Source organism: Epinephelus fuscoguttatus, linkage group LG14 (genome assembly GCF_011397635.1).
Source record: "Epinephelus fuscoguttatus linkage group LG14, E.fuscoguttatus.final_Chr_v1".
In the NCBI taxonomy this organism is placed as follows: domain Eukaryota; kingdom Metazoa; phylum Chordata; class Actinopteri; order Perciformes; family Serranidae; genus Epinephelus; species Epinephelus fuscoguttatus.
Window position 1 is genome coordinate 14,470,368 of NC_064765.1, and position 26,400 is coordinate 14,496,767.

Genomic DNA, 26,400 nt, shown 5'->3' on the forward strand with positions numbered 1-26,400 from the left:
CTTTTCTGGATACTCAAAGATACTTTACAGAGAACAAGAACAACAAAAAAATACAAAAAAAAATGTATTAATCTACAAGAAGGGAACCAATGCAGAGGGGCAGAAGAAGAACTGTTTTTTTTTAGAGGTTGTAGGAAAATTTCAAGAGGTGTGTCTGAGGGATTTCTTGAAGGTGGAGAGTGAAGGGGAGTCTCTGATGTCTTTAGGGAGTGAATTCCAGAGGGTGGGAGCAGCAATGAAGAAAGTCCTGTCCCCTCAGGTGTGGTGGTTAGTCCTAAGCCTGTACATGCTGCTGCACATGGTGCAGATCACACTGTATATGTTAGAGTGTCAGATCAAAGACCTAAATCTTTCTACTGATGAACCTATAAATTACCAAACTTCTAGATCCAGAAGGTACTCTTCTTTTTCTGTATAAATGGCAGGTGTTCCAAAAAAGGGTTTTTCCGTTAATGATAGTTGTGGCAAAATCTCAAAACTCTCAAGCAGTGCATTTTTCAGAAAAACCTGCAGAATGGATTTGGTTTGTAGATATGCCAGGCATATTTCATCATTTTACAAATCAAATCCTAATTTAATCAGCTCATTTTAAGCAAACTATCTTGGGAAATATTAAATCAAGCAAATTAGTTTGTTTCCAGTCCAGGCAGCACGTGGGAACACAGATTCTCCCTCGTGCTCAAATAAAAAGTGGGTAATTATTCATTTTGTCTCACTAACATAGAAATGCATGGGTGCATGTTGTACTCTACGGCTCTGCGCATGCTCAAACAAGAAGGGAAGTGACTTTCTTTCCCACAATCATGATTGGCTGCCCAGCCACGATGAAAGACTCGCAGTTATTGGTTCAGTTAGAAAGACAGCCGCTGATTGGCCCATTCCTATCTCTATGACCCTTCACCCTCAGTGGCGTCTTGCACTCCGTAACATGCTAGCTGCAAACATTAACCGTGGTCATGCTTAAGTAACTTTACTGCCCTTGAACTTTGTGACACATTTCGCTTTGAGATATGACACGAAAAAGACACGCGAGGAGAAAGATGCGGGTTGTTAGCTGAACGTTCACGGTGAGTAAATAACGATGATGCTCGCTAGTTTGTTAGCAAACGGTTTGCTAATCGAGCTAAGCTAACTGAGGTGTTAGCTTCTTCGAGGTTAGCTTTCCAGGAATTAATTGTTTGTTGTGGTGAAAACAGCGATGGACACAGGTGTCAGTCTGCTAGTAGTTTCTACGCATGCTAGGTGAATGCATCGGAGTCAGGGAAGTTGCTGCCAACTTGTTGTTCTTCCTTAATTGCAGCAACAGTACAGTGCTACATTCAGTTAACTCGCAGGTATGATGGGACATGACTTCTTAAATCACGTTCAAACTGTATTTCACAATGTCACATGGTGAAGAGAAACAAAGTACCTGTGGTATGTGTCTTGTTGAATCCAGACGTGGACTGAAATTGACCTCAATGAAATATCACAAAGATAAAATCCCACATTAAGTTAAATATCTTAAACATTTAATGGCTTTTTACTTTCTGTATTTAATTACCTAGAAATAGAGGATATTTGTCTCCACACCTGTAAAAATAAATCTAACGATTTGCTTTTTGTTAAGGCATATTCATGAAAACTTTAAAGGATATGGATCTTATAAGAAACTAAAAAAAACACATTTAGATAAATATCTGGTACATTTAATGATTTTTTATTCTCTGTATTTATTCATGTAGATATAGAGAATATTTGTCTCCACAAAATTTAACGATTTGCTTTTTTTTTTGTTCAGGCATGTTCATGAAAACCTATAAAGATCTGGAATTTATGATGAGTAACTAAAACCTAACTAGATGTGGAAATGCTCATTACAGAATATTGATTTTGTAAACCAGTATCACTGAATTTATAGCATTGAAATATGTTGCTGCTCAAAACAACTATCTGAATTTTATTAAATTTAAAAGTTACAGTATCTATCAATCAATCAATTTTATTTGTAAAGCCCAATATCACAAACCACAATTTGCCTCAGAGGGCTTTACAGCATACGACATCCTTAGGGCCCTCGCAGGGTATAAGGAGAAACTCTAACGGGGAAAAAGTCAACAGGTGATTCCAAAATGTACAATTTCAAAGACTTGATTTAAAATACATTTTCTTTGTGAAGCCAAAAATATGTGTCCTATATTAAACAAACAATATGCAAGTTTATCAAATTCCCTTGTCATTTTCTGATATGAAAATATCAAAGTTAATATCAAGTTGCTCAAATTGGATTCGCAAAAATTTACATGATCCAAAGCTCAGATGAGCAGCTGACATTTGCATTTTCTATATGAATTTGCAACCCCAGGAAGAGTAGCTGATGTTATGTATCCACTAATGGTGATCCTATAAAATCAAATCAAACCTGCTCAATGTATATATTGACTATATTCAATTCATTCTTTATTTCAGACCCAGGGGGATCCATATCACAATAATAAAAAAAGCACATTAAAAAAAACAGCAGAGTAAAATAAGAAAGAAAAATAACACACAAGATACACAAAATACAAAGCCTTCCACAATGTTCAGTGTCTAACATACAGACATGTTCGCCAGTGGTTCCACAGTCCGGAAGAAAATCTGACAGAACTGCGTACAGGGTTAGCCAAGACAGCAATTAAGTCGTTTTTCGACTCAGATGCCCTACACATAAATCCATACATCAGGTTACGTAGACCAGCAGAGCAGGTAGGTACCCCAACACTAACAAACATATGGCTTGCACTGAGCTTCTTGAAGCTCTCAGCAGCAGCCTCATGCTGTCATTATAAGCCACTTTTTTCTAATGCTGCCTTGTTTATAACGACACCACGGGTAGGCAGTATACAAAGGTGTACAATACGCTCTAAAGAGTGAGATCGTCACAGATACAGATATAGATTTCTCTCTGTAGTTTTTCCAAGTTTTCCAGAACTTTTATGTCAGTGGACAGCAGGAATTGATAAGATTTTATTGATATCAATGCCATTATTGATTCTGCTTATCAGCCTGACTCTTTATTGATTCCCTTAGCAATTCCTGATCAGTTTTCAATGTGGAAAAAAATAGACATACACAGGTTTTTAGCATCAGTGCACCAGTTTTATTATCTTAGTCTGAACACAGTACAGAGACAGTAGAGAAGAAGGCATGCATGTGACTCAGCCAGGCAAAAGCTCCACTGTTAAACTGTTTTCTTAGTCAAAGAAAAAATGTGCTACACCTGCCCGTATGGTGCTAATGTTACGATAACAGAGGATATTTACCCTTGATATCAGACATGCTTGGTTTGGAAGCAGTGGCACTCGTGTTTAGAATGTCAAATACACGGCATTCCTGGAAGTTAAGCCCATGTTGTGCAGACATGAAAGCGTATTGCTTCCTCACTTGGAATTATCATTTTACAGACATTTTAAGCAGCACTCATGTCATCTTTCTTGATGAAATGAAGCGCTGCTTTGGACCTTCTTGCTGCAAGTTTCCAGCAATGCAGATGCATGACTTTGACGTCATTGTTTTGCAATGTGCAGCTGTCAGAAAAACCGGTTCTCAACTGGAACCGGTTCCTAACTGGTGCCTAAGTTTACAGCTAATGAATAAGTTTTCAATAGACTCATTAAAGGAGGGCAGTAATTTGAGATTACATTATATCAGTGGCTTGGTAACTGACTAACATTATCTACAAAGCAGACAAATGAATAGAGATGTGTAGTTTTAGTTGTTATATTACCCAGCTGCTCCACATACTTAGTCCCAACTCCATACCAGGTAAATAAGAATTAGAATACTGGCTCAAGTAAGAGATTAACCAGCCTCTGTCTCAAGGAAACAGATTTATAATTCAACCCACGTCTTTTCCGCAGCCTGTTTTGTCGCCTATAGTCCAGTCATGGCGGGGATTTTCCAAAAAACACTGAGACTGAGGACAGCTCTCAGACATCTGAGCCCCCACAGCACCTTCTCGTCAACAACCACAGCCAGACTTTCACCTGTGGACCTCCGCAGTCCGTTTCTTCCCACCACATCATGGCAGTTTGGAGTCTGCTGTCAGAAGCTGCACACAGGGGCAGACAGGTCCACCCCCTCCCCCTCTGCTGCTCCAGACAGGCTGCCTTTCTCCAGAATAACTCAGGAAGATTTGGCCTTCTTCAGGAACATCCTACCAGACAGAGTCATCACTGATCCGGACCTGCTGGAGTCCAGTAATGTGGATTGGCTCAAGACAGTGAAAGGTGATGATTAGAAATGAGCTCATCCCACTTAAAGATATGTTTCTTACACCAATTCACTGATGGTAATGTTTGTTAATATGTCTTCAGGCTCCAGTGAGTTGCTGCTGAGACCTCAAACGACTGAGGAAGTTTCTCAAATTCTCAAGTAAGGAGCAAACAGTGGGTGGAAGGACAAACACAGAAGTGAGGAGTCTATAAGGGGGGTGTAAGTTGTTGTATTTTCACTCCTGTAGGTACTGCAACAGTCGTAATCTGGCGGTGAATCCTCAAGGAGGTAACACTGGGCTGGTTGGGGGCAGCGTGCCGGTGTATGATGAGATCATCCTCTCCACTGCCCTCATGAACAACATCCTCACCTTTGATAGTATCTCTGGTAAGTCTTAAAGTACTAAAGTTTAAGCCAAAATGAGCTTCCTGCTTTATAAAAAGCCTATGTGACTAATCTTTAAGGATCGTTCCCTCCATGTGTCAGGCATTCTGACCTGTCAGGCAGGCTGTGTCCTGGAGAACTTGTCCCTTTACCTGGAGGAGAGAGACTACATCATGCCACTCGATCTGGGGGCTAAAGGCAGTTGCCACATTGGGGGAAACGTGGCAACAAACGCAGGTGGACTCCGGCTGCTGCGATACGGCTCCTTACACGGGACTGTGCTGGGTCTGGAAGTGGTGAGTGGAGTCAGTAAATGAGTAGCTTTGATATTCTTTGAATCTAAAGGATAAAAGCAGTGGTTGAATGTTTGTGTGTGTGTGTGTGTGTGTGTGTGTGTGTGTGTGTGTGTGTGGCATGTTCAGGTGTTGGCAGACGGGCGAGTGCTGGACTGCTTGGCCACACTGCGGAAAGATAACACAGGATATGACCTCAAACAGCTCTTCATAGGGTCAGAGGGCACACTGGGGGTCATCACCGCAGTGTCCATCCTTTGTCCACGGAAACCCAAATCTGTTAATGTGGTTTTTCTGGGTAAGAGTTTCTCATTGCTTATACCATGACAACCACACACAAACTGTGTCTCGGTCCAGGTGTCAGGATGAGTGTGTGTTGACAGAGCAGCAGATACATGATGTCACTGTCTAAATTTATTAGGCTGTGAGACCTTTGAGCAGCTGCTGAAGACATTTCAGCTCTGCAGAGGCATGCTGGGAGAAATCCTGTCGGCCTACGAATTCCTGGACTGTGAATGTATGAGGCTGCTGAACACGCACCTCAAACTCCCCAATCCCATTTCTGGTAGACACACACACACACACCTAGCATATAAAGCGATTAAACACGCACGCACGACAAACTCTGTCCTCCATCTTGCAGATTGTCCGTTCTACGTTGTCATGGAAACGTCTGGATCCGACCCAACACATGACGGAGAGAAGCTCCACAATTTCTTAGAGGAGGCGATGACATCATCGTTGGTTACAGATGGGACTGTGGCCACTGAAGACTCAAAAATCAAGGTTTAGTTTCTAATCTTCTAAGTCTGTTGATATTCTGCAACAAATCCCACAAAAAGACTAAAAGCAAACTAATAAGTGTTTGTGTTTCAAAATTGTGATACAGCATATTCCTCTGTGCTACATCACTCTGATGTCCTGTGTGTGAAGTGTTAAAAAGACATCAGTTGCTCTTAGTGACATACTTCTTTGTTACAATGAACACAGCCACTGCAATTTTTGGAGTCAATCCCACATACACCATCCTACATTTATAGTGTCACGTGACCATCAGAAATAAACTGTTCATTGTTTTCATTTTTCATTCATCCACACCGCTTCACTTCCACGATTGCACTTCCAGAAAAAAAACTTGAATTTTGTTGTGTGTTGTCATGTCATTCATTATACGCTACCTTATAGAAGGGTGCCAGTGATGTGTGCCAGTCAAATCATAGGCCCCAAATATCTGTCTATATCTCCTTATTATCAGACTTTGATCCTCTGCCTGACCCTCCCTGTGTCCAAGGCTACTTAATGGTTCTGTATCATCACACTATTATTAATATAAGCAGAGGATTTTAATACAAAGTGGTAGCCACTGTATGTGAATGCATGAATGGGTCAGAGCTGCAGCACTGGATTTAAAATGAACTGTAATAAACTGGAGTTTCTGTGCTTTGATCGGCTGCTGTGAAACAACAAAGCCCTCATCTATTTATTTGACCTTTTTATGAATGAAAGTATACATTGTGACTTGTTTTTTAAATATGTAAGACTTCAATAGAAACAACATGCTTGAGGCTGAGTGCCACAGACAGGGGAGGGAAATCAGAAAGTATTGAAAGATAAATGCGTTGTTGGCTCTGGTCTTTTTATGGGATTTATAGACAATAAGTAAAGCAGAATACCACCAGCCTTAACCCCTAAATCTTTTGACCTAAGCTTTAGTTACCACTGTGTTAGGGTTGTTTAATTCATACTTCTGTGTCAACTCTATAATGAACTTATTTTAATCCTCATCTGTGTTTAAAACTGCAAATGATGATGATGATGTCATCAACCTTTCCATTTCCACCTTTCCAGGCTCTGTGGTCGATGCGTGAACGTGTCACGGAGGCGCTTACTCATGATGGCTTCACTTACAAATATGACATTTCGCTTCCAGTGGAGCGGATCTACCAGCTGGTGACAGACATGAGGGAGCACCTGGGGGACCGAGCCAAGAGTGTGGTGGGATACGGACACGTAGGTAAGACGTGAAAAGAGCCTGTATATCAGGGGGGAAATAACGGCCTGCTAGCATGAGATGATTCATTGGCAACTCTTTCCGTGTGTACTTTTAGGAGACGGAAACCTCCACCTGAACATCACCTCTCCTGCCAAAGACCCTGCTCTCCTCGCTGCCATCGAGCCCTTCATCTACGAGTGGACGGCCAGCTGTCAGGGCAGCATCAGTGCAGAGCACGGACTGGGCCTGAAGAAGAGGAACTATATCTACTACAGTAAACCCAGCCAGGCTGTGGCTCTGATGGGTGACATCAAAGACATGCTGGATCCTAAGGGCATCCTCAACCCGTACAAGACTCTGCCAGATAACCTGAAATGACCCAAAGTGTCTCACTGCGGTGGGGTAAGTGGCAACGTACACAGAGCTCATGCTGGAGCTCTATTTCAGCTGTAACTTTATTACCACGTTTTGTTTTTACGGCAGCTCACGGCTTTTCCTGTTGTAGCTTTGTCACACATTTGGTGCCAAGCTGCAGGGTTTGCAAGTAGTTTCATTGTTATGTGCACAAAGCATCACTTACAGAATGATGTCCACTTTAACAAGCTGCTGACTTTGTACTGTAGCAGTCTAGAGTTAGACTGTTACAAGTCAAGTTACTGCTTAACATTATCAACTACCTCTACTACTCACACGCCCAGAGTAGCTTTAATGAGATCCACGGCTTATTCCACGGAATATTCAACAAGTTTTAGACCTTAAAGGGACAGTTCACCACAAAATCAATAACACATATTTTTACTTTTACCTGTAGTGCTATTTATCAGTTTAGATCAGGGTTAGGCAACCTGTGGCTCCGGAGCCACATGTGGCTCTTTAGACCCTCTCCAGTGGCTCCCTGTGCCTTTGATATAAATTTATATGGAAATGAATGATTGTTTATCATCATGCAGATTTATATTTATCATTGTTGTAGGCCGAGAGCTATTATTGCATTCTACATTTGTAAAAATGTGAAGCCCATACATTGAATTAAAAAATGTTTTAAAGTTTCATCAACTAAAATGCGCGTCATACGTCTAGGCCCTGGTGCTTTATCTTCTAAAGTTTACTGAACTTCAGTTGCGGTGGTTAGCCTTAAGTCTCTCTAGCAAGGCTAGCTATTGATTCCAAATCCATTAAAGGAAAAGTCCTGGAGGAAAACAGCAAATTTAATATGTGAACAGATTCATTTATTTTCACCACCAATGCTGCAAAGTTAAAGTACTAACTAATTATTAATAACCCACTGCAGAGTAGTAAATCATATCAGTGAATGCTAATTTAGACCTAATAGGCTGTTACCTTTGTTCAAAAATGTTCTGCAGCTCCAGACAGATTTTTCTTTTCCTTTTCGGCCAGTAATGGCTCTTATAATAGTAAAGGTTGCCAACCCCTGATTTACATTGTTTTTGTGTGTGTGGTGGAGATATCAGTCGTCCTTCTCTGATAAAATGGAACTAGATGGGACTCAGCTTGTGGTGCTAACAGCAGTGTCACTTTCCAGAAATCATGACCTGGTTACTCAAGATAATCCAGAGATCTTGTTTTGAGCACTTTCATAAAGAACAATTTTCTTTCTATCGATACCCACTAAACATATCAGTGTGCAGAAGGAAGTGTAAATGTACTTGTGGACGAGAGGCTCGTGCTTGTGACAGCATGAGATGTTAACACTAATAGCGTTCCCCTCAGCTGAGCTATAACGTTAGGTAGCTCAGTGGTGCTAAGTGAGCTAGCAGTAGATGCACGCTTCCTTCTGCACAGTGATACAGTTAATGGGTGTAGTTTGGTAGCAAGAAAATAGTTCCGAAATGAAACTGCTCACAACAAGGTCTGTGGATTATCTTGAGTAACCAGGTCATGAGTTCTGGAAAGAGACATTGCTGTTGAGTTTTTCAATTTTTTTTATGGCACCACAAGCCAAGTGCCATCTAGTTCTGTTAGAGAGATGGCAGACATCTTTACAGCTGATATCTCCCAACACTCTGCAACTCACACTGGAACAATGTAGACTGACAAACAGCGCTACAGGTAAGAGGAACTATGTGCATTTTTGATTGTGGGGTGAACTGTCCCTTTAAATAAAAGACACTTTGTACAGATGAATAGCATAGAATATATTTTTCAGTACTGCTAAGAGGAAGTGGATGAATGATCATGAATGACGACGTAGGTGTTAGTGTGCCTACTAGGAGCCACTAGAGGGCAGACAGAGTGTGTCTGGATATACACTGTAAGGTTTTGTGCATTTTAAAATTGTGTAAATGGGCCATGTACATGTGAACCTTACTGTTGTTTTAAGGCTGATTTCTGAGACTGAATCTATAAATGAAAATGTATTTGTATAGATAAACTCAGCTGTCAGTTTATTAGGTACACCTGGCTTAAACTAACAGTCTAATGCAACAGTCCTGCAGTCAGTCTGACCGTCATAAAGGTTGTGATGTTCAGTTTTTGTTTAAAGTGTTTTAGAAAAGTGCTGACTCAAATAGATTGTCATTTTGGAGGCTGCTGGTCGAGGTGCTGTTGAACTGTACTGCATGATAAAGAGGGTTTTTTAAAGCCTAACCTCATTGAAATAAATGGGATTAACAAAATAGAACAGTGCAATGCAGTACGGTTCAACAGCATCACAGACTGCAGCCTCCAAAATGGCCATAAAGTTGAATCAGCACCTTTCAACAAGAAAACTGAACTAAATAATCTTGAAGTTATGATTTATTGCAGGACTGTTGTATTTGACTGTATTAGTATTAGCTAGGTGAACCTAATAAACTGGTAACTGAGCGTACATCTTTTCTAAACTCATACACAGGCTGGCTAATCATGAGGCAAGAGTGCAGTAAATGTTTTATTACATATAAAAAAGACAGAGCAACATTTCTTCCAAAACAAACCCAGTATTTGTGAACAAATTCATCTGTAACTGCACAGCTAGGCAACTTTATCTGTTGAAAATGAATCTTGAATAAAACAGCTTCCAAATGAAGACAGTGGTTTTTTTTCTTGTTATTCAGGCAACTTGTACAGTGTGGCATGATGGGAGGAGTTAATGGAAGCCCACCTCGCTACTGAAAACAACTTCACCTCCGGTATCTTAAAAAAAAAAAAAAAAAAAGTCAGCTCTATCACAAAAAGTCTTCCTCGATTCCTCTCTGCCTGCACAGGAGAGCCACAGTGAGTTTACGAGGTGTGCCCTGCAGAGAGGATCATTTTCTTATTATAAGATACAGACTAATGCCTATTGGCAGGTACTTACTGTGTGTCTACTCCAGGAACCATCAGGATAATCATGTATCTGTAGTATCTTATCCTGTTTTTTCCTCTATACATCTCAGTGGGAACAATTTCCTACTTTTCTCTCCTATTTCTCAACAAATCATGTCGTACTAGCTCCAATAATGACAATATGGGTACAGAAAGTCCAGTAGAGTAAATGCCTATATATGTATACAGTCTGTTTCAAGCCCCATCAGTCTTACATATCCTCAGTAGTGTGGTCGCAGTGGAGATTTAATAAATATACTTTTTTAAAAAGTTGAAAAACAAATTTGATTCTATTGGCTCTTTTCCTTTAGTCAGTGGAAATATTTCTGTGGTTTGTAGTGTGTGTTTGTGGTGATAGTTGGCATGTTTTGATAAAGCTAAATGAGTAAAACACTTCTGATTGTCTCTGAGCAGAATGCCATGACCGTGTGCCAAAAACACTGGCTGGGGATCAGAAATTGAATTGTAAGAGACACTCAGTGTGTAGTGTTTGGTGTGTCTGCAGTCTGAGATGGGCGTTAAAGCATTTTGGGATGGAGTACTACAATATGCCATCCATGTTCTTCACACTCAGTAACAGTCTAAAGTTCAGGTCAGTGCGAGCACAATGGCAATGAGTTTGTGTCCTGTAACAAAGGCTGGCTTATTCACACAGGACAGGTCCAAACGTCTGTGGGCTTCAAGTCAGAGAGAGGGATGTCAGTGGAAGGCAACCACAGAGATAATGAGAGCAAGAGAAGGATGAGGCTGGATGACACTTGAACAACTTTTTCCTCCGGTCCTATGTCCGTCCCCCATTATCATCCTTTCTCAAACAATGGGCTCCTCTCCAAGCTGATCCCTGACATCAGGCAGCTGCCTCCGGGGCTCCTCTCCCTCTCACGACTCCTTGCCCTTCTCCAGAGAGCTGTGAATCTTGTCCAGGGTTTTCTTTATGCGCAGTGCTGTTAGCCTTGCAGAGGGGTTCTGGTACCAGCACTCTTTCATCAGTTTCACCAAAGCAGAAAGAGTCTGAGAGAGGAGAGAAACAAGATGGAAAAATAAAAGGTAAGTTCCGCAGTAATACACCTACAGTGACAGGAAACTGTGCGATCAATGTGACTGCAAGAGCTTTTAGATGTGAAAGGGTCCTGCTGTTCTTTGTACTAGTGGGTGGCATAAAAAAGTCACAGAATAGTATGTCAGAAAAAAAGTGCAAAAAAGTCAAAGTATAATACTTCAAAAAAGCCATAGTATAGTATCTCGAAAAAGTATAGTAGTATGGTAGTAGTAGTATGTACCATAGTATAGTATGTTAAAAAAAACTCAGTATAATATGTTAAGAAAAAAAAAAAAATCATAGTATAGTATGTCGGATAAAGTGCAAAAAAGTCATACTATAGTATGCCACAAAAAAGTGCAAAAAAGGTCATAGTATAGTATGTAAAAAAAAAAAAAAAAAAAGAGTCGTAGTATAGTATGCCGCAAAAAAGGTCATAGTATAGTATGTCGAAAAAGCTGCTAAAAGTCATAGTATAGTATGTTGAAAAAAGTGCGAAATAGTCAGTGTAGTATGTGGAAAAAGTTATATAGTATGTCAAAAAGTGCACAAAAAAGTGCAAAACAGTCATAGTACAGTATGTCAGAAAAAGCGCAAAAGAGTCATATTATAGTATGCCGCAAAAAAAGTCAGTATAGTACGTAAAAAAAAGTCATAGTATAGTATGTTGAAAAAAGTCATAGTATGGCATGTAAAAAAAAAAATAAAATAAAATCATAGTATAGTATGTAAATAAGTCAAAGTATAGTATGTCGAAAAAAGTCATACTAGAATATGTCAAAAAGTCCAAAAAAAGCCATAGTACAGTATGTCAAAAAAAGGTCATAGTATGTAAAAAACAACAGACATAGTATAGTATGTCGAAAAAAGTGCAAAAAAGTCAGTATAGTATGTCAAAAAGTGCAAAAAAAAGTCAGCATAGTTTTTCAAAACAAAGTGCAAAATAGTCATAGTATGTCAAAAACATTATAGTATGGTATGTAAAAAAAAGTCATAGGAAAGTATGTAAATAAGTCATAGTATAGTATGTTGAAAAAAGTGCAAAAAAGTCATAGTATGTAAAAAAAAAAAAAAAAAGTCATAGTATATCAAAAAAAAGTCATACTATGGTATGTCATAAAGTGCAAAAAAGCCATAGTATGGTATGTTTAAAAAAAAAAAAAAAAAGTCATGTATGTAGTATGTCGAAAAAAGTCATAGTATAGTATGTTGGAAAAAGTGCAAAAGAGTCATAGTATAGTATGTTGGAAAAAGTGCAAAAAAGTCATAGTAAAGTATGCCACAAAAAAGTGCACAAAAAGTCAGTATAGTATGTAGTAAAAAAAAAAAAAAAAGTCATAGGAAAGTATGTAAATAAAAGTCATAGTATAGTATGTCAGAAAAAGTGCGATAAAGTCATAGTATAGTATGCCACAAAAGTGCAAAAAAAAAGTCAGTAAAGTATGTAAAAAAAAGTCATAGTATAGTATGTTGGAAAAAGTCATAGTATAGTATGTTGAAAAAAGTGCAAAAAGTTATAGTATGTAAAAAAAAAAATAGACATAGTGTAGTATGTTGAAAAAAAGTATGTCATAAAGTGCAAAATAGTCATAGTATGGTATGTAAAAAAAGAGTATGTAAATAAAAGTCAGTATAGTATGTCGAAAAAAGTGCAAAAGAGTCATAGTATAGTATAGTATGTCGGAAAAAAGTGCAAAAAAGTCATAATATAGTACGTAGGAAAAAGCGCAAAAGAGTCATAGTATAGTATGTAAAAAAGTTATAGTATAATATGTCGAAAAAAGTGCAAAAAAGTCATAATATAGTACAACATACTGTGCAAAAAGTGCAAAAGAGTCACAGTATAGTATGTTGAAAAAAGTGCGAAAAAGTCATACTATAGTATGTCGAAAAAAGTCATAGTATAGTATGTCAAAAAGTGCAAGAAAAAAAAGTCAGCATAGTTTTTCAAAACAAAGTGCAAAATAGTCATAGTATAGTATGTCAAAAACATTATAGTATGGTTTGTAAAAAAAAAAAAAAGTCATAGGAAAGTGTAAATAAGTCACAGTATAGTTTGTTGAAGAAAGTCATGCTATGTCAAAAAAAATAAAATAAAAATAAATTTAAAAAAAAAAGCTGAAAAAGTCATAGTAGTATGTCTATACTGTAATGGTATACTATGTCGAAAAAACTGCTAAAAAAAAGTCTTAGTATAGTATGTCAAAAAAGTGCTAAAAAAGTCAGTATGTGAAAAAAAAAAAAAAGTCATAGTATAGTATGTCGAAAAAAGTCGTAGTTTAGTATGTTGAAAAAAGTGCAAAAAAAAGTCATAGTATAATATGTTGAAAAAAAGTCATAGTATGGTATGTCGAAAAAAGTGCTAAAAAGTCATAGTATAGTATGTTCCAAAAAAGTGCAAGAAATTCATAGTATAGTATACTGAAAAAACTGCTAAAAAAGTCATAGTATAATATGTAAAGAAAAAAGTGCTAATAACGTCAGTATAGTATGTTTAAAAAGTGCACATAAAGTAATAGTATAGTATATCGAACAAAGTCATAGTATAGTATGTTGAAAAAAGTGCAAAAAAGTCAGTGTATTATGTGTAAAAAAGTGCAAAAACAAGTCAGTATAGTATTTCGAAAAAAGTCATAGTATAGTATGTTGAAGAAAGTCATAGTATAGTATGTCGTAAAAAAAAGTCATAGTGTAGTATGTTGAAAAAAATGCTAAAAAAATGTCACAGTATGTCAAAAAAGTCATAGTATATGTCGAAAAAAGTGCTAAAAAGTCAGTATAGTATGTTGAAAAAAGTGCTAAAAAGTCACAGTATAGTATGTTCCAAAAAGTGCAAGAAATTCATAGTATAGTATGTCGAAAAAAGTGCTAAAAAAGTCATAGTATAATATGTAAAGAAAAAAGTGCTAAAAAGTCGGTATGTCGACAAAAGTGCAAAAAAAGTAATAGTACAGTATGTCGAAAAAAGTCATAGTATAGTATGTTGAAAAAAAGTGCTAAAAAAGTCATTGTATAATATGTCAAAAAAGTCATAGTATAGTATGTCGAAAAAAGTGCAAAAAAGTCAGTATAGTATGCCGACAAAAGCGCAAAAAGTCAGTATATTATGTCGAAAAAATTGCTAAAAAAATCATCATAGTATAGTATGCTGAAAAAAGTCATAGAATAGTATGTTGACAAAAGTGCAAAAAATCAGTACAGTGTGTAAAAAAAGTGCAAAAAAGTAATAGTATAGTATGTTGAAAAAAGTGCAAAAAAAAGTCATAGTATAGTATGTCAAAAAAGTCATAGTATAATATGTTGAAAAGAATCATAGTACAGTATGTTGAAAAAACTGCTAAAAAGGTCATGGTATAGTAATAGTATGTCAAATAAAGTGCAAAAAATGTCAGTGTCGAAAAAGTGCAAAAAATTATAGTATAGTATGTCAAAAAACCTGCTAAAAAAGTCATAGTTAATTATGTCGAAAAAGCTGCTTATGTTGAAAAAAGTTATGGTATACTATGTCGAAGAAACTGCTTAAAAAAGTCATAGTATAGTATGGCAAAAAAGTAGAAAATGTCATAGTATAGTATGGCATAAAAATGTCATCATATAGTATGGCATAAAAGTAAAAAAAAAAGTCCTAGTATAGTATGCCATAAAAAGTCATAGTATAGTATGGCAAAAAAAAAAGTCATAGTAAAGGATGGCACAAAAAGTAGAAAAAGTCATATTGTAGTATGGCATAAAAATGTCATAGTATAGTGTGGCAAAAAAGTAGAATAAAAGTCATGGTATAGTATAGGAAAAAAAGTAGAAAAAGTCATGGTGCTGTATGTATTATGTATTAAAGTGGCCACAAGTCCAGCGGGACCATGAATGGACAAATCATTAACAGGATTAAATACACTTTAAGTCAAAGACCAATACTTACAGGATCAGAGAACCAACGATTAGGAATGAAAGGCCTCTGCTGCTCCACACACACCACCTTCCTCATGTCCTCAAAGCTGGGGTCATTTGGCACCTGATCATAGAACGGAGGCTTGTACTCCTCAACAATGCCTGGAGAGTCAAATTGAGATGACAGAAATGAGTCCAAGTAACTGGAGCAAGAGGATCAACTGGTGGTAAATCAGGTCTACCTGCTAACAGCATAATAGTAAGTAAGAGTAAATAATAAAATTTAAAGGTGGTTGTTTACTATGTGAATATGCATTAAATGCATGTCACTCACCATTGCTGTATGTGCGTCTTGCTATCTCCCACAGCACCAGCCCAAAGGCCCAGATGTCCACTCTCTTATAGGCATCAAAGCAGTCTGTCTGAATGGTCTCGTCCAGCACTTCGGGTGCCATGTAGCGCTTGGTGCCAACCTTTGGATTGTTGCCCACATCCAGCAGGTTGTCTGCCTGGGAGTGGGTCACAGCCAGCCCTGTAACATGCAGTTATATACAATATTTTAGTAGGACTTACACATGAGTACACACTAGGTAAAAGATGGACAGATACAGAGATACTGTGCAAGAGACCAATAAAAGAAGTCTGCAACCCAACGCACATGATGCTGGTTGCCAAATATTAAGTATTTGTTAAATATGAGATAACTGTTTGAATTTCTAATTGTTCTTACACCGAGGAAGTCAAATGGAATTTCATTGTACATTTTGTGTAATGGCAATGAAGATTCATTCATTCATTCATTCATTCTTTCATTCAGTCATTTATTCAGATGGGGGAGGACCATATAACTGCATCAATCTTCCTACTCCTTCTCGGACATGTAAATATGTTACACTGTTTATGTTCTTTATGAGAATTTGTACACTGAGAGTTTACTGTTCATTTAATTGTTATTCTTGTTTTTTTCTTCTTTAATTTTCAAAATAAATCGAATAAAATTCAAACTAGAATTACAAGTCACAGTGATCTTGACCTTCGCCCACAAAATTATAGCCACTTTTATCATCAAGTACAAGTGGACATTTGTGCCAAATTTGACGAAATTCCCCCAAGGCGTACTTGAGATATACATTCATGAGAATGAGACGGACAAGGTCATAGTAACCTTGACCTTGGACCTATGACCACCAAATTCTAATCAATTTATCGTGGAGTCTAAGTGGATGTTTGTGCCAAATTTGAAGAAATTTCCTACAGGTGTGCTTAAGATATCACCTTCACAAGAATGAAAGGTCACAGTGGCACTGACCTTCGACCACCAAAATCTAATCAGTTCATTCCTCAGTCCAAGTGCACAGTTGTACCAAATTTGAAAAAATTCCCTCAAGGTTTTCTTGAGATATCACATTCACCAGAATACGTAAGGACAATGTGAAAACATAGTTTCTCTGGCCACGGCTGTCGTCAATATGGAGCTGGCATGTAAATATGTTTTCCTGTGAGTGCTATTAAAAAATGTAGCAGACAGAAACAAGTAAATTTTGTTTATCTGAAGCGTGAAGTACAGGACAAATGGCCGATAACATCAAGGGTCTGAAAACCCAAAGACAAACAGATTTATGTCACGACTAGAAGAAAGTAAAATACTGGACTGACCGAGGTCTGCGATGCAGCAACGCAGCTCCTTAGTGACGAGGATATTTTTGCTCTTCAGATCCCGGTGTGCGATGGCCGGTTTGCCCTCGGTGCCGAAGATCTCCGTGTGTAGGTGCACCAGGCCGCAGGCTATCGATGCCGCCATGGCCAAGCCCTCTGATGTCTCCACGGCAACTCGCTGCAAGTAGTCATAAAGCGAGCCGTTCTCATGGTAATGGGTGATGAGCCACAGCTGGGTGCTGGAGTTGCGAGAAGTCATGTCAGATGCCATGAAGCCTGGGGAGGAGAGACGGAGAAGGCGGCAGATAGAACAACATGACAGATGAGAAATAAAACAAGATCATAAAACTATGTTTAGTTTATTTATTTGCTTTTACACTGGATTGCATTATATTACACAGGTGTTTACTGCATTCAACTCTGTGTAACTGTTTTTTTAAACATAGAGGTGTTAAAGGGTAACTTATTTTGAGTCATTCCCACAGACATCATCTCTCTGCTGCACCAGAGCAACAAATCCTCAGCTAAAATTTGTTCTGTCGGAGTAATGTTTGTTAGAAAATACAATGTCCAGTTGTTTTGGGAAATCTGTATCACCAAACTTATTATGTGTGACTTGATTTTGAGATTTGCGTCAAATGTGCTTCAGGGTGAGTGCCACAGACAGGACAGGGAAATCTTAAAGTACTGAGAGACAGACCATCACATTGTTGGTTCTGGTCTTTTTATGGGATTTATTAACAGCAACAGTAATATAAAATATCACCAAATTATGGAAAGGATCCTGACAGAGACAGACATCTTTGTTAAAGAGTAAGACCCTTTTGTTTAACCAGAAACAGCCCTGAAATTGTAATCACCAAACACACCAGACTCCATTGAAATAAACAGTAATTTTATCATTGTAAAACACACTTCATTCAAAGATGACAAAAACTAAATAATACTCAAAAAAAGTTGTCTTGGTTGGTCTTCCCACTCTTTTTCACTTTCAAACTCAGGTTGGTTGAAATAAACTCTTGATTCAGATGTGAAAATATGCTGCTCTATACAGGCTAAAATAACTGTTTATTTAAATGGAGTCTGGCAGGTTTGGTAATGGTGATTTCGGGGCCATTTCTGGTATAACAAAAAAGATCTCGCTCTTAAAAAAGGTCTCTCTGTGGGGTTCCTGTGTTAGACACTTATATACTTATATGTAAGACAGACATTTACAAGATATATTAACTATTTTCTATGTGACAATGCTAAAACCATAATCTTTGATTGGAATGACTGCAGTGGAGACAATGGGGAAATTACATCTTCTACAATGAGAAATATGTTTTGTCTTCATTAACCTTTTCCCCCTTTGCACCAACTGGTGTCACAAGAGCTACATTTCTGTGTGTATCAGACTCACCCAGTATGTTTTCATGTCTTAGCAGCACAGTGTTGTAGATCTCTGTCTCCCTGAACCAGGACTTCTCATCTCTTGAGGAGAAGATTTTCACAGCCACGTTCTCCCCCTGCCACTGGCCCCGCCACACCTCTCCATACCTTCCTTTGCCTGGAAACGAGAGATGTCAGGATTTAGAAATTTAAAAAGTGCTTTTAGGATATTTTCGTATCGTTTTATGGCAACGTTCACACTGCAGCTGACTTGGTCTGAAAACAGAGCTGATGTTTCCACATCAACAGCATGAAGCTGCACAAAGGCACATTTTTCCAATTCCAAACTGGTGCAAACTGTTACTGTGTGGTGCTAAACAGGATCTCCAGGCTTGTGACCTACATACTTTATTTGGGCACTTAAGTTTGCCTGTCAAGAAATTTGCCAGAGTTGCCATAATAATGAGTAAACCTTGTATCACCAGCTTAAGACAGCTCTCCAACTTTTGAAGACAACAACACAAAGAATGGAAAGACAAGGAAACACAACCCCTCCTATCCTCACATCATCTGTTTGACATCGCTAGAATAACTACAGTGATTCAAAACACTGATATCAGCTGCAGACTGAAACTGAGTCTAGGCAAGACTGACTCATGATGACAGTTTGCTCTCAGTGTAAGTAAAATAATCTGCAATGTAGGCTACTTGTAGATTTTTCTTTTTGTTTTGAATCATTCTGTTTAATATGTCATATGTTACATAAATATCCCACTAGTTGTGACATGAATTACTACCTTCATAAGGTTCCAATTAAATTAGTTGATTGATAAAATCAGTTTCCCAATCGAACAGACCTGAATCTGACCTACAGACGTGCTGTGATGTGTTGTTAATGGTGGCCAACAACAGCAAATGTGGTAAAGTAACCCAAAAAATTTCCATCAGGAGAAACGAAATGATGCCATTAACAAAAATAGATATGAAAATCTAAAACAAATACAACAGAAACATGCTGCAAATGAAAAAAATGTGCTGCAGAAAGCCTAAACAAACACATTGACAGCAAACATACGTCAAATACAGTAACCATGCAAAGTCAAAAACACAGAAAAAAACCCCCAAAACAAATGCAACAGAAAAACACTGCACATCCAGTCAACACAGTGGAAGTTCTCCAGGCCTCTAGGGGGAGCACTACGTGGAACAGCTTGATTGTTTTTAGTGTAGAGGGAGAGGGACCAGACAAGGGAGTGTGTGTGAAGAAAAAAATGGGGAGTGCTGCATTGGGTCAAGACAGTAAGTGTAGGTGATTGTTAAAAAAAAAAAGGCACGTACCTACACACTCCATCAGGCTGATCTGCCTGGCCACAGTTCTCTGGACGAGGAAGGGAAGACCTGAACCACTCCCTGATGTGCATGAGTGGTCCAACAGGTCCTAAAGACAGACACACATATTAGATTAGCTGAGCATGCTACAATATTCAGAAGAAGCATCACATTCAGGTGCAAGGCTACTGGAATTCAGCGCTGACAAAGATCTTACTGGGAAGGAAACTTTGTCTATTTATAAAAAAAGGTGTGGTTTGGAGTCAGTGTGTAGGCAGCACTATTTCTGTGCTGCAGACTTTGGGGCCTAATTAAGGCAAAAATAGCAAGAAATAACTGGAGGTTATGGAAGAGTTATGACCACAACACCACAATGTTGGGGTTAAATCAAGGCGCCTGCAAGTTTCACTAATTAGATGGTTTTATACACCTTGTGAATGCCAATTAAAATAGAATTATATGACAGATATTATTCACTGGGGGGAAAAACCATAAAACCATATTAGACATTTCAAACATGAAATTGCAACACAAAAAGCAGTTTTTAACTCAGCATCATTTAAGGCCATGCATTTAGATCAAAAAAATAACCATCCTTCATCACGTCTTGTAGATAACCTTAAAAACTGGAAGTTGATGAATGTAAGCATAAGTTTGTACAACTGAAAATAATTTCTGGGAAGGGAACACTTTGCTAATCCAGATGTAACACACTACCAAGGCTCGGAGTGAGCAGAACAAGTGAGAATGCAATCTCTGTTCATTGTTTTTAACAAGAGCCTCTCTTGTTCTTACCGCTAAAGTGCTGTCTCCCACATTGGAGGTGATGAGGCCGTCTATGGCTCCCTGCTCAGTGTCAAACTCCTGCAGCCTCTGCAGACGACCGTGATGGAGCCTCCTGCAGGCCAGAACTGACACTACAGACAGCAGAACCAGGACCACCACTGGACCGAGTACAAAGAGAGCTAAGGTCTCCACACGATAGGGAACTGGCTCGCCTTCTGGGACTGTGGACAAAAGGGAGAAATTATAAAATGTAAAGTCTTTATGCTTCTCAGATCATTTAACAGACGGTTACAGAATATAATTAGTCTATTTGAGAATTCTCTTCATTATCAAAATGAGGCATGTTATGATCTACCACCAACCTGATGGAAGCAGCGCAATCAGCGAACTCCTGGTGGTGTTGCCGTTGCACATGTCCTGAGAGCAGCAGAAAATGACATGGTGGAAGGACGGAGCTGTGGAGCATTGCAAACTGATTTTCTCTGGATCATCCATGCAGCCATGGTCAAACTCCATCCCGCTGCTGCCCACTTTGACCGAGGAGAAGCACCGGGTACCGTGGCACTGGGTGTCCTGGAGGCATTTTGGGCTATCACACAGACACACCAATAGTCCATCTGTGGAGGAGAAGATATGAGTTCAGCATACACTCACGCTGTTTCGCAGTGCATAGAGACACGCTGTTGACTTATTTAAGGCAGTGAGCCGACACCAAGACTTCCGTCTCACTCAAACTAGCACGATATCCATCTGGCAAAACATAACTATAGGACAGATAAGCAGCAATGGGCACTGTGGTCACCCTCAAGCAGTTGCCACCAGGAGGGACAGACTTATACTGCACCCAAAATTAAGTCTGTGTTAGCCATAAACAAACATGAACAATAAAACAAATCCTCCAGTTTTCCCCATTTTACTTTTATTCATTAGCCAAGATGTACCAAGTGTATGACTCACTGTTAAACTGCACTTTAATTTCAGCAATTTTTTGCAGTGGAGAGTCATTATTGTTGGAATAATTGATCATAAAGCTCCTGTAAGACAGACACGTTTGTTTTTGTTTTTCTTTACCTAGCCAAGTTCACGTACTGTCTTTGTCCTGTCTCACGTAACTCTAGATTCATGTTTTACTCAAAAACATCCAGAAAACTCAGTAAACCTGTTATCTGGAACAGAATGTGTTGATCTACCTAGTACATAATACAGCATACTATTGCCATATTGATGCATGGAAGCCAAGTATGTATCTTTTATTATAGACATTATTATCTGTTCACTAGATAGTGTTGATGTTTTTTTTTTCCTGACGAGGAAGGAAGTTAATCAAAACAAAGATGGATGCACCAGAGAATTGGATAAGACACACGTGATTTGCAAGCAGTGTCCTATGAGAATAAAACTCTGGGAATACTACGAACATGAGGACTCACCTCACACTCCATCATCCAGAGATAGTGTTAGCTGCTGATGGCCAAGCTAATGCTAAACCCGTGCTGCTGAAAAATCAACAAACACTGCACACACTTAGCTTGACAAAACTACCATCCAACTCTGAGAGAGCTAAGAGAGTCCATCATCTACTTCATGTGCAAAGATCTGCGTCGAGACAGTGCTGATGAAAACAAAGGCTTTTGCTACATGTTAAAAACACTCGCACCCAGGTATGTGACTCCGTCCTGATGTATTTTCACTAACACAGCCGTACCCAAGCTCTACAGAGAAGTGAACCTAAAGTTGAGGAATCTTTGAGTAAAGCAGGAAGGGTGGCGTTAACTTCTGACACTTGGACTTCAAGGTCAGTGGATTCATATGTGACTATAACGGCACATTATCTTACAGAGGACTGGAGACTGCTGTCTCGTGTTCTCCAAACTACAACAGTACACGAAAGTTACACCTGAGCAAACATCCCAGAACTCCGGCAAAATGCAGGACAAGAATGGGGGACTGTGGTTGTAACAGACAACACTTCTGACATGGGTGTTGCCATTCAGTTAGTGGGATACCTGCACGAGAAGAGTTTTGCTCATGCGCTTAATCTGGCCTCGCAGAGGGCATTACCTGCCAACAGTTCAGTTTGTCAAGTGTATGCAACATTTCTGACAGGTTTTATGACAGTGTTGATCAGTCTGTCTGCTTTTTGTCATTTATTGATATTTACTGAAGTCAGATGAACAGACTGAAAACTTTATCCTATGAGGCAAAATTGGTGTGACAAAGTTTTCCTTCAGGCAAATAATTTGCAGTTGGAAAAAAAAACAATAAATGGCAATGTATCGCAACACTCAGCATATCGAAATAATATTGTATCATGGGTCCTCTGGTGATTCCCACCCCTACTATCTAGCCAATAAGAGCTAGGGGAAGGTGGGGAGAGAAAACATTCAAAGTGATTCATATGGGGGATGCTTTTGTCCAAAGCGAAGTACAAATGAGGTACAATATAAGCCACTGCAGATGCTCAACACCCAGTTCCATCTGACACAAGTGTCACAAGATGCATAAAGTAAGTGCACAGAAATTAAAAATTATCTGGGGAGCGAAAGATAGAAAGAGAGAGCACATTAGTTGAGTAAGTACTCTCAGAAGAGGTACATAGGTCTTCAAGCAATTCTTGAATGAAGAGAGTGATTCTGCTATGTAAGCAGAAACCAAATATATTGCAAATGTGTAAACACCATTTACATCTAATTAGCTGTAGCTGTTATGATGCACACACTTTTTTGTGGTGCGGCTGTTGTTATGCTTCAGTGTAAATTTGGGTCAGGTTTATATATTTGTAGGAAACTGTTATGTTTTGGTGACCTTGCAGAGCTCTGCAATGTGACACTGACAAATGGTCACATGGTGCAAAAATGCCACAAAGTCTGAAAGCATCTTAAATCTTTGCTAAGCTCCGAACTCCATGATTTTCCACCGAGAGATGGGTGATAATAGCGAAATAATTCTCACTAAAAATGCCAGCTGCCAGCTATACGCATTACTCATCAGCGTCTGAGTGCACAGCAAAAAAAGACAACAGATCACAGTCTGAAAACAATAAAACACAAAGAGGAGACAGAATTGAGCACAGTACCTGGGCCCTCAGCTGATGTCTGCAGGGCCTGCAGCAAGAGCAGCAGAAGGACGTGGACACTGCAACGACCCATGTTTCAGTGCACTGGCAGAGGGAGGGAAGAGGAGCCAGAGAGGGTTCAAATGAGTACACAGTGGCAAAGATAATTACATTTACCTCCTCTATGTATTCTGATGATCCCTGCCAAGGCATCCGACAGAAGGGAAACAACAACTCATAATGGCTGATTGCTATTAGTACTCTGTCTCTGTCAAAGCTTTGTTTAAAACACATGACTGATTGTGGAATAAACAGCAGCAATTTCAAAGACCTGGAATATGATTCAACAGTTAATTTAGAAAGTTAAATGTCTTTACCCTCACATAATATAATAATGTGGTTTGTTCTTAAGCTGCTAATTAACAAGCTAGATATTATTTTAAGGGGAACATTTACTCTACTGTAGCTGCTCCTCTGCAAGCTAACATTTAATGTAACATAGGCAACAACTAGCATAATAATACCAATCCGCTAACAGCTAACACCTCACATTTCAATGTCACAGCCTCTGGTTTTGACTTCAAGTGTGCGACCAAGCAAAGCTATCAGCAATTCCCCTTTGTAAACCTCCCAGACTGTGGGCCCGGTTGTTTGCTGTAGCTAACAGGCCATTAACGAGCGGTTTTATTGGCCGTCCACAGGCGCCTCGGAGGCGCCAGCCAGACAGACGGCTGCCCGGTGCTGCTGTTAGCCCTTTAAGCTAAGCTAGCTGCAAAGCACAAAGCGCAGCCTGTCAGCGGCGCGAGGACTCCCAAAACAGAGCGATAAAAAAAAATCCACCTACCTGGCACACACGATATACAGCCTCTAACTCATCCTGTCAGGTTTGTGTATTCCTATATGTGGTTTGAATAGTCGTAGAAGAGCAACTCGCGATGTAAAAAGCCGAAAGCAGGACCACAGCCCAGCCCACCCACTGGCTGTCTTCCCTTCAGCTACAATGACGTCACCAAAACATTATCACCGAGATGCATTGTGGGGCGGAGGAGTCCTCCAACAGGTTGTAGGCAGAGATGAACATAACATCTTGTTAGGACAATTTATGGGAACGAAACATGAATAGATTTTTTCCTCTATGGCACATCTACTCAGGAACTGTATTTATTCACCAGTAATGAGTACAGTTTTAAGCTCTGGCACCTTATAGTGTTTTCATTTTTCCAACTTTGGTAACTATTGTACTATTATTTATTAAGCTATATACATGTCAAATGTATTCAGAAAAGTATTCAGATACTTAGCAAAAAGAAAAAAAACACTTTGTTAATAGCACATCTTTGCATTCAAAATGTTATTATTATTATTATTATTATATAAATGTTATTATTATGACTGTTAAGCAGCTTTTTAGTAATGCTGTATCTGGTCAAGGTGGAGAAAATTTTACTTGCTTTAAAACTGCTGGCAGCTTAATCTACAAAACTACAGTATATGTTAAAAATAAACTAAACAATATTTCACTGACATGTAGTTAAGTAGATGTATGAAATTAAGAGATCCTCGAGGATCTCGAGGTGCAGCCAGGGGAGGAAGGGGTCCAGTTTGGGGACCTCAGAATTGCATTCCTGCTTTTCTCAGATGATGTAGTTCTGTTGGCTCCATCACACTGTGACCTCCAGCATGCACTGGAGCGTTTTGCACCCGTGTGAAGCAGTTGGGATGAGAGTCAGCACCTCCAAGTCTGAGGCCATAGGCCTCTGTCGGAAACCGGTGGTTTGCCTTCTCTGGGTTGGGGGAGAGTTACTGCCTCAAGCTAGGGAGTTCAAGTATCTCGGGGTCTTCTTCACGAGTGAGGGTAGAATGCTGTGAGATGGATTGGCAGGTCGGTGCGGCTTCTGCAGTGATGCAGGTGCTGCGCCGGTCCGTCGTGGTGAAGGGGGAGCTGAGCCAGAGAGCAAAGCTTTCAATTTACTGGTCCATCTACGTCCCAACCCTCACCTATGATCATGAGCTCTGGGTAGTGACCGGAAGAATGAGATCGCTGATACAAGAGGCGGAAATGAGTTTCCTCCGTGGGGTGGCTGGGCTCAGCCTTAGAGATAGGATGAGGAGCTCGGACATCCGGAGGGAGCTTGGAGTAGAGCCGCTGCTCCTTCGTGTCGAAAGGGGTCAGTTGAGATGGCTCGTGCATCTGATCAGGATGCCTCCTGGGCGCCTCCCGCTGGAGGTGTTCCGGGCACGTCCCACTGATAGGAGGCCCTGGGGCAGAGCCAGAACACGCTGGAGGGATTATATATCTCGTCTGGCTTGGGAACGCCTTGGGGTCCCCCAGAAGGAGCTGGAAAGTGTTGCCGGGGAGAGGGATGTCTGGGATGCTTTACTCAGCCTGCTGCCCCCGTGACCCGGTCCCGGATAAGCGGATGAAAGTGGATGGATGGATGGATGAAATTAAAAAAGGCATAAAATTAACATTTTTCAAGTGAAGGACAAGTACCTCAGAATTTTACTGTAATGATTTAGTACAAAACTGGGACTCAGTTGCAGAGAAAAACCCCAAACACCAAGAACAGTTTATCAAATCCAGATCTTTACCAAGATGGCCAGAGGTCATACACATGAAGGCAGTAAGCAAAGGCAGCAAAATCTATTCAGGGAACTCACACAAAAATGCAAAGTCCAGTTATAGAACCTTCCCAACAGATTGCCATATTTGGTGTTCCTGAAGCTGGCAGAAGTGTGTCCAAAATACAAGCACATGTAGTCTCATTTACCTCTTTAATAGCTCGTCGGAGAGTACTCTGACTATTATGCCCCCATCTCCTATTTCATGGCTGTGTCATATGATGTATTTCTTGGAGTTGGAAAAGATCAAATTCTCCATCAACAGATACATTTTATAGCAACTGGCAGCCCCTGATCAATCATGTAAAGAGCCTGACCTCTCTTTCCCCGGAATGACCATCTGGACGAGATGATCAACAGAATATTGACAACGCACTGCAGTGGCCCATACATGTACACTTGTCCCTTTCTTTCTCCCTTTTGCTTTACATTAATGTACCTCAGT

General features: G+C 39.5%; 2 protein-coding genes across 3 annotated transcripts; one reads left to right on the plus strand and one right to left on the minus strand.

Annotated features, from left to right (window-relative positions):
- Positions 1–906: 906 nt before the first annotated feature.
- d2hgdh (D-2-hydroxyglutarate dehydrogenase) lies at positions 907–10,076 on the plus strand. Of its 2 annotated transcripts, XM_049595545.1 has the most exons (11): positions 907–1,067; positions 3,882–4,250; positions 4,338–4,395; positions 4,484–4,623; positions 4,723–4,916; positions 5,043–5,211; positions 5,335–5,478; positions 5,557–5,699; positions 6,762–6,927; positions 7,022–7,308; positions 9,963–10,076. In XM_049595545.1, the coding sequence occupies exons 2-10, from the start codon at positions 3,908–3,910 to the stop codon at positions 7,282–7,284; spliced, it is 1,620 nt and encodes a 539-aa protein (XP_049451502.1). In that variant the 5' UTR covers positions 907–1,067; positions 3,882–3,907; the 3' UTR covers positions 7,285–7,308; positions 9,963–10,076. The 2 variants fall into 2 exon arrangements, with proteins under 2 accessions (XP_049451502.1, XP_049451500.1); XM_049595543.1 differs by lacking the exon at positions 9,963–10,076 and having other exon boundaries at positions 7,022–9,934.
- Positions 10,077–10,534: 458 nt separating this feature from the next.
- On the minus strand, positions 10,535–24,333 carry acvr1l (activin A receptor, type 1 like). The gene is made up of 10 exons (XM_049595546.1): positions 24,178–24,333; positions 23,355–23,438; positions 20,641–20,895; positions 20,288–20,499; positions 19,502–19,601; positions 18,195–18,341; positions 16,793–17,068; positions 15,471–15,668; positions 15,168–15,298; positions 10,535–11,223 (listed from the first exon to the last, which is right to left on the minus strand). Exons 2-10 carry the CDS (start codon positions 23,425–23,427, stop codon positions 11,092–11,094), a joined length of 1,524 nt encoding a protein of 507 aa, XP_049451503.1. The 5' UTR covers positions 23,428–23,438; positions 24,178–24,333; the 3' UTR covers positions 10,535–11,091.
- Positions 24,334–26,400: the final 2,067 nt, after the last annotated feature.

What these genes read in the sequence shown, in the direction of transcription:
- d2hgdh (XM_049595545.1), top strand. Translation starts at nt 3,908, where the DNA reads ATGGCGGGGATTTTCCAAAAAACACTGAGACTGAGGACAGCTCTCAGA. An exon ending in CACCTTTGATAGTATCTCTG is followed by an intron (nt 4,624 to 4,722) that starts GTAAGTCTTAAA and finishes TCCATGTGTCAG; the next exon opens with GCATTCTGACCTGTCAGGCA. An exon ending in TGTTAATGTGGTTTTTCTGG is followed by an intron (nt 5,212 to 5,334) that starts GTAAGAGTTTCT and finishes TAAATTTATTAG; the next exon opens with GCTGTGAGACCTTTGAGCAG.
- acvr1l (XM_049595546.1), bottom strand. Translation starts at nt 23,427, where the DNA reads ATGGGTCGTTGCAGTGTCCACGTCCTTCTGCTGCTCTTGCTGCAGGCC. An exon ending in GACATCAGCTGAGGGCCCAG is followed by an intron (nt 20,896 to 23,354) that starts GTACTGTGCTCA and finishes TCTCCTCCACAG; the next exon opens with ATGGACTATTGGTGTGTCTG. An exon ending in TTGCTGCATCGCAGACCTCG is followed by an intron (nt 15,669 to 16,792) that starts GTCAGTCCAGTA and finishes TGCATGTTACAG; the next exon opens with GGCTGGCTGTGACCCACTCC.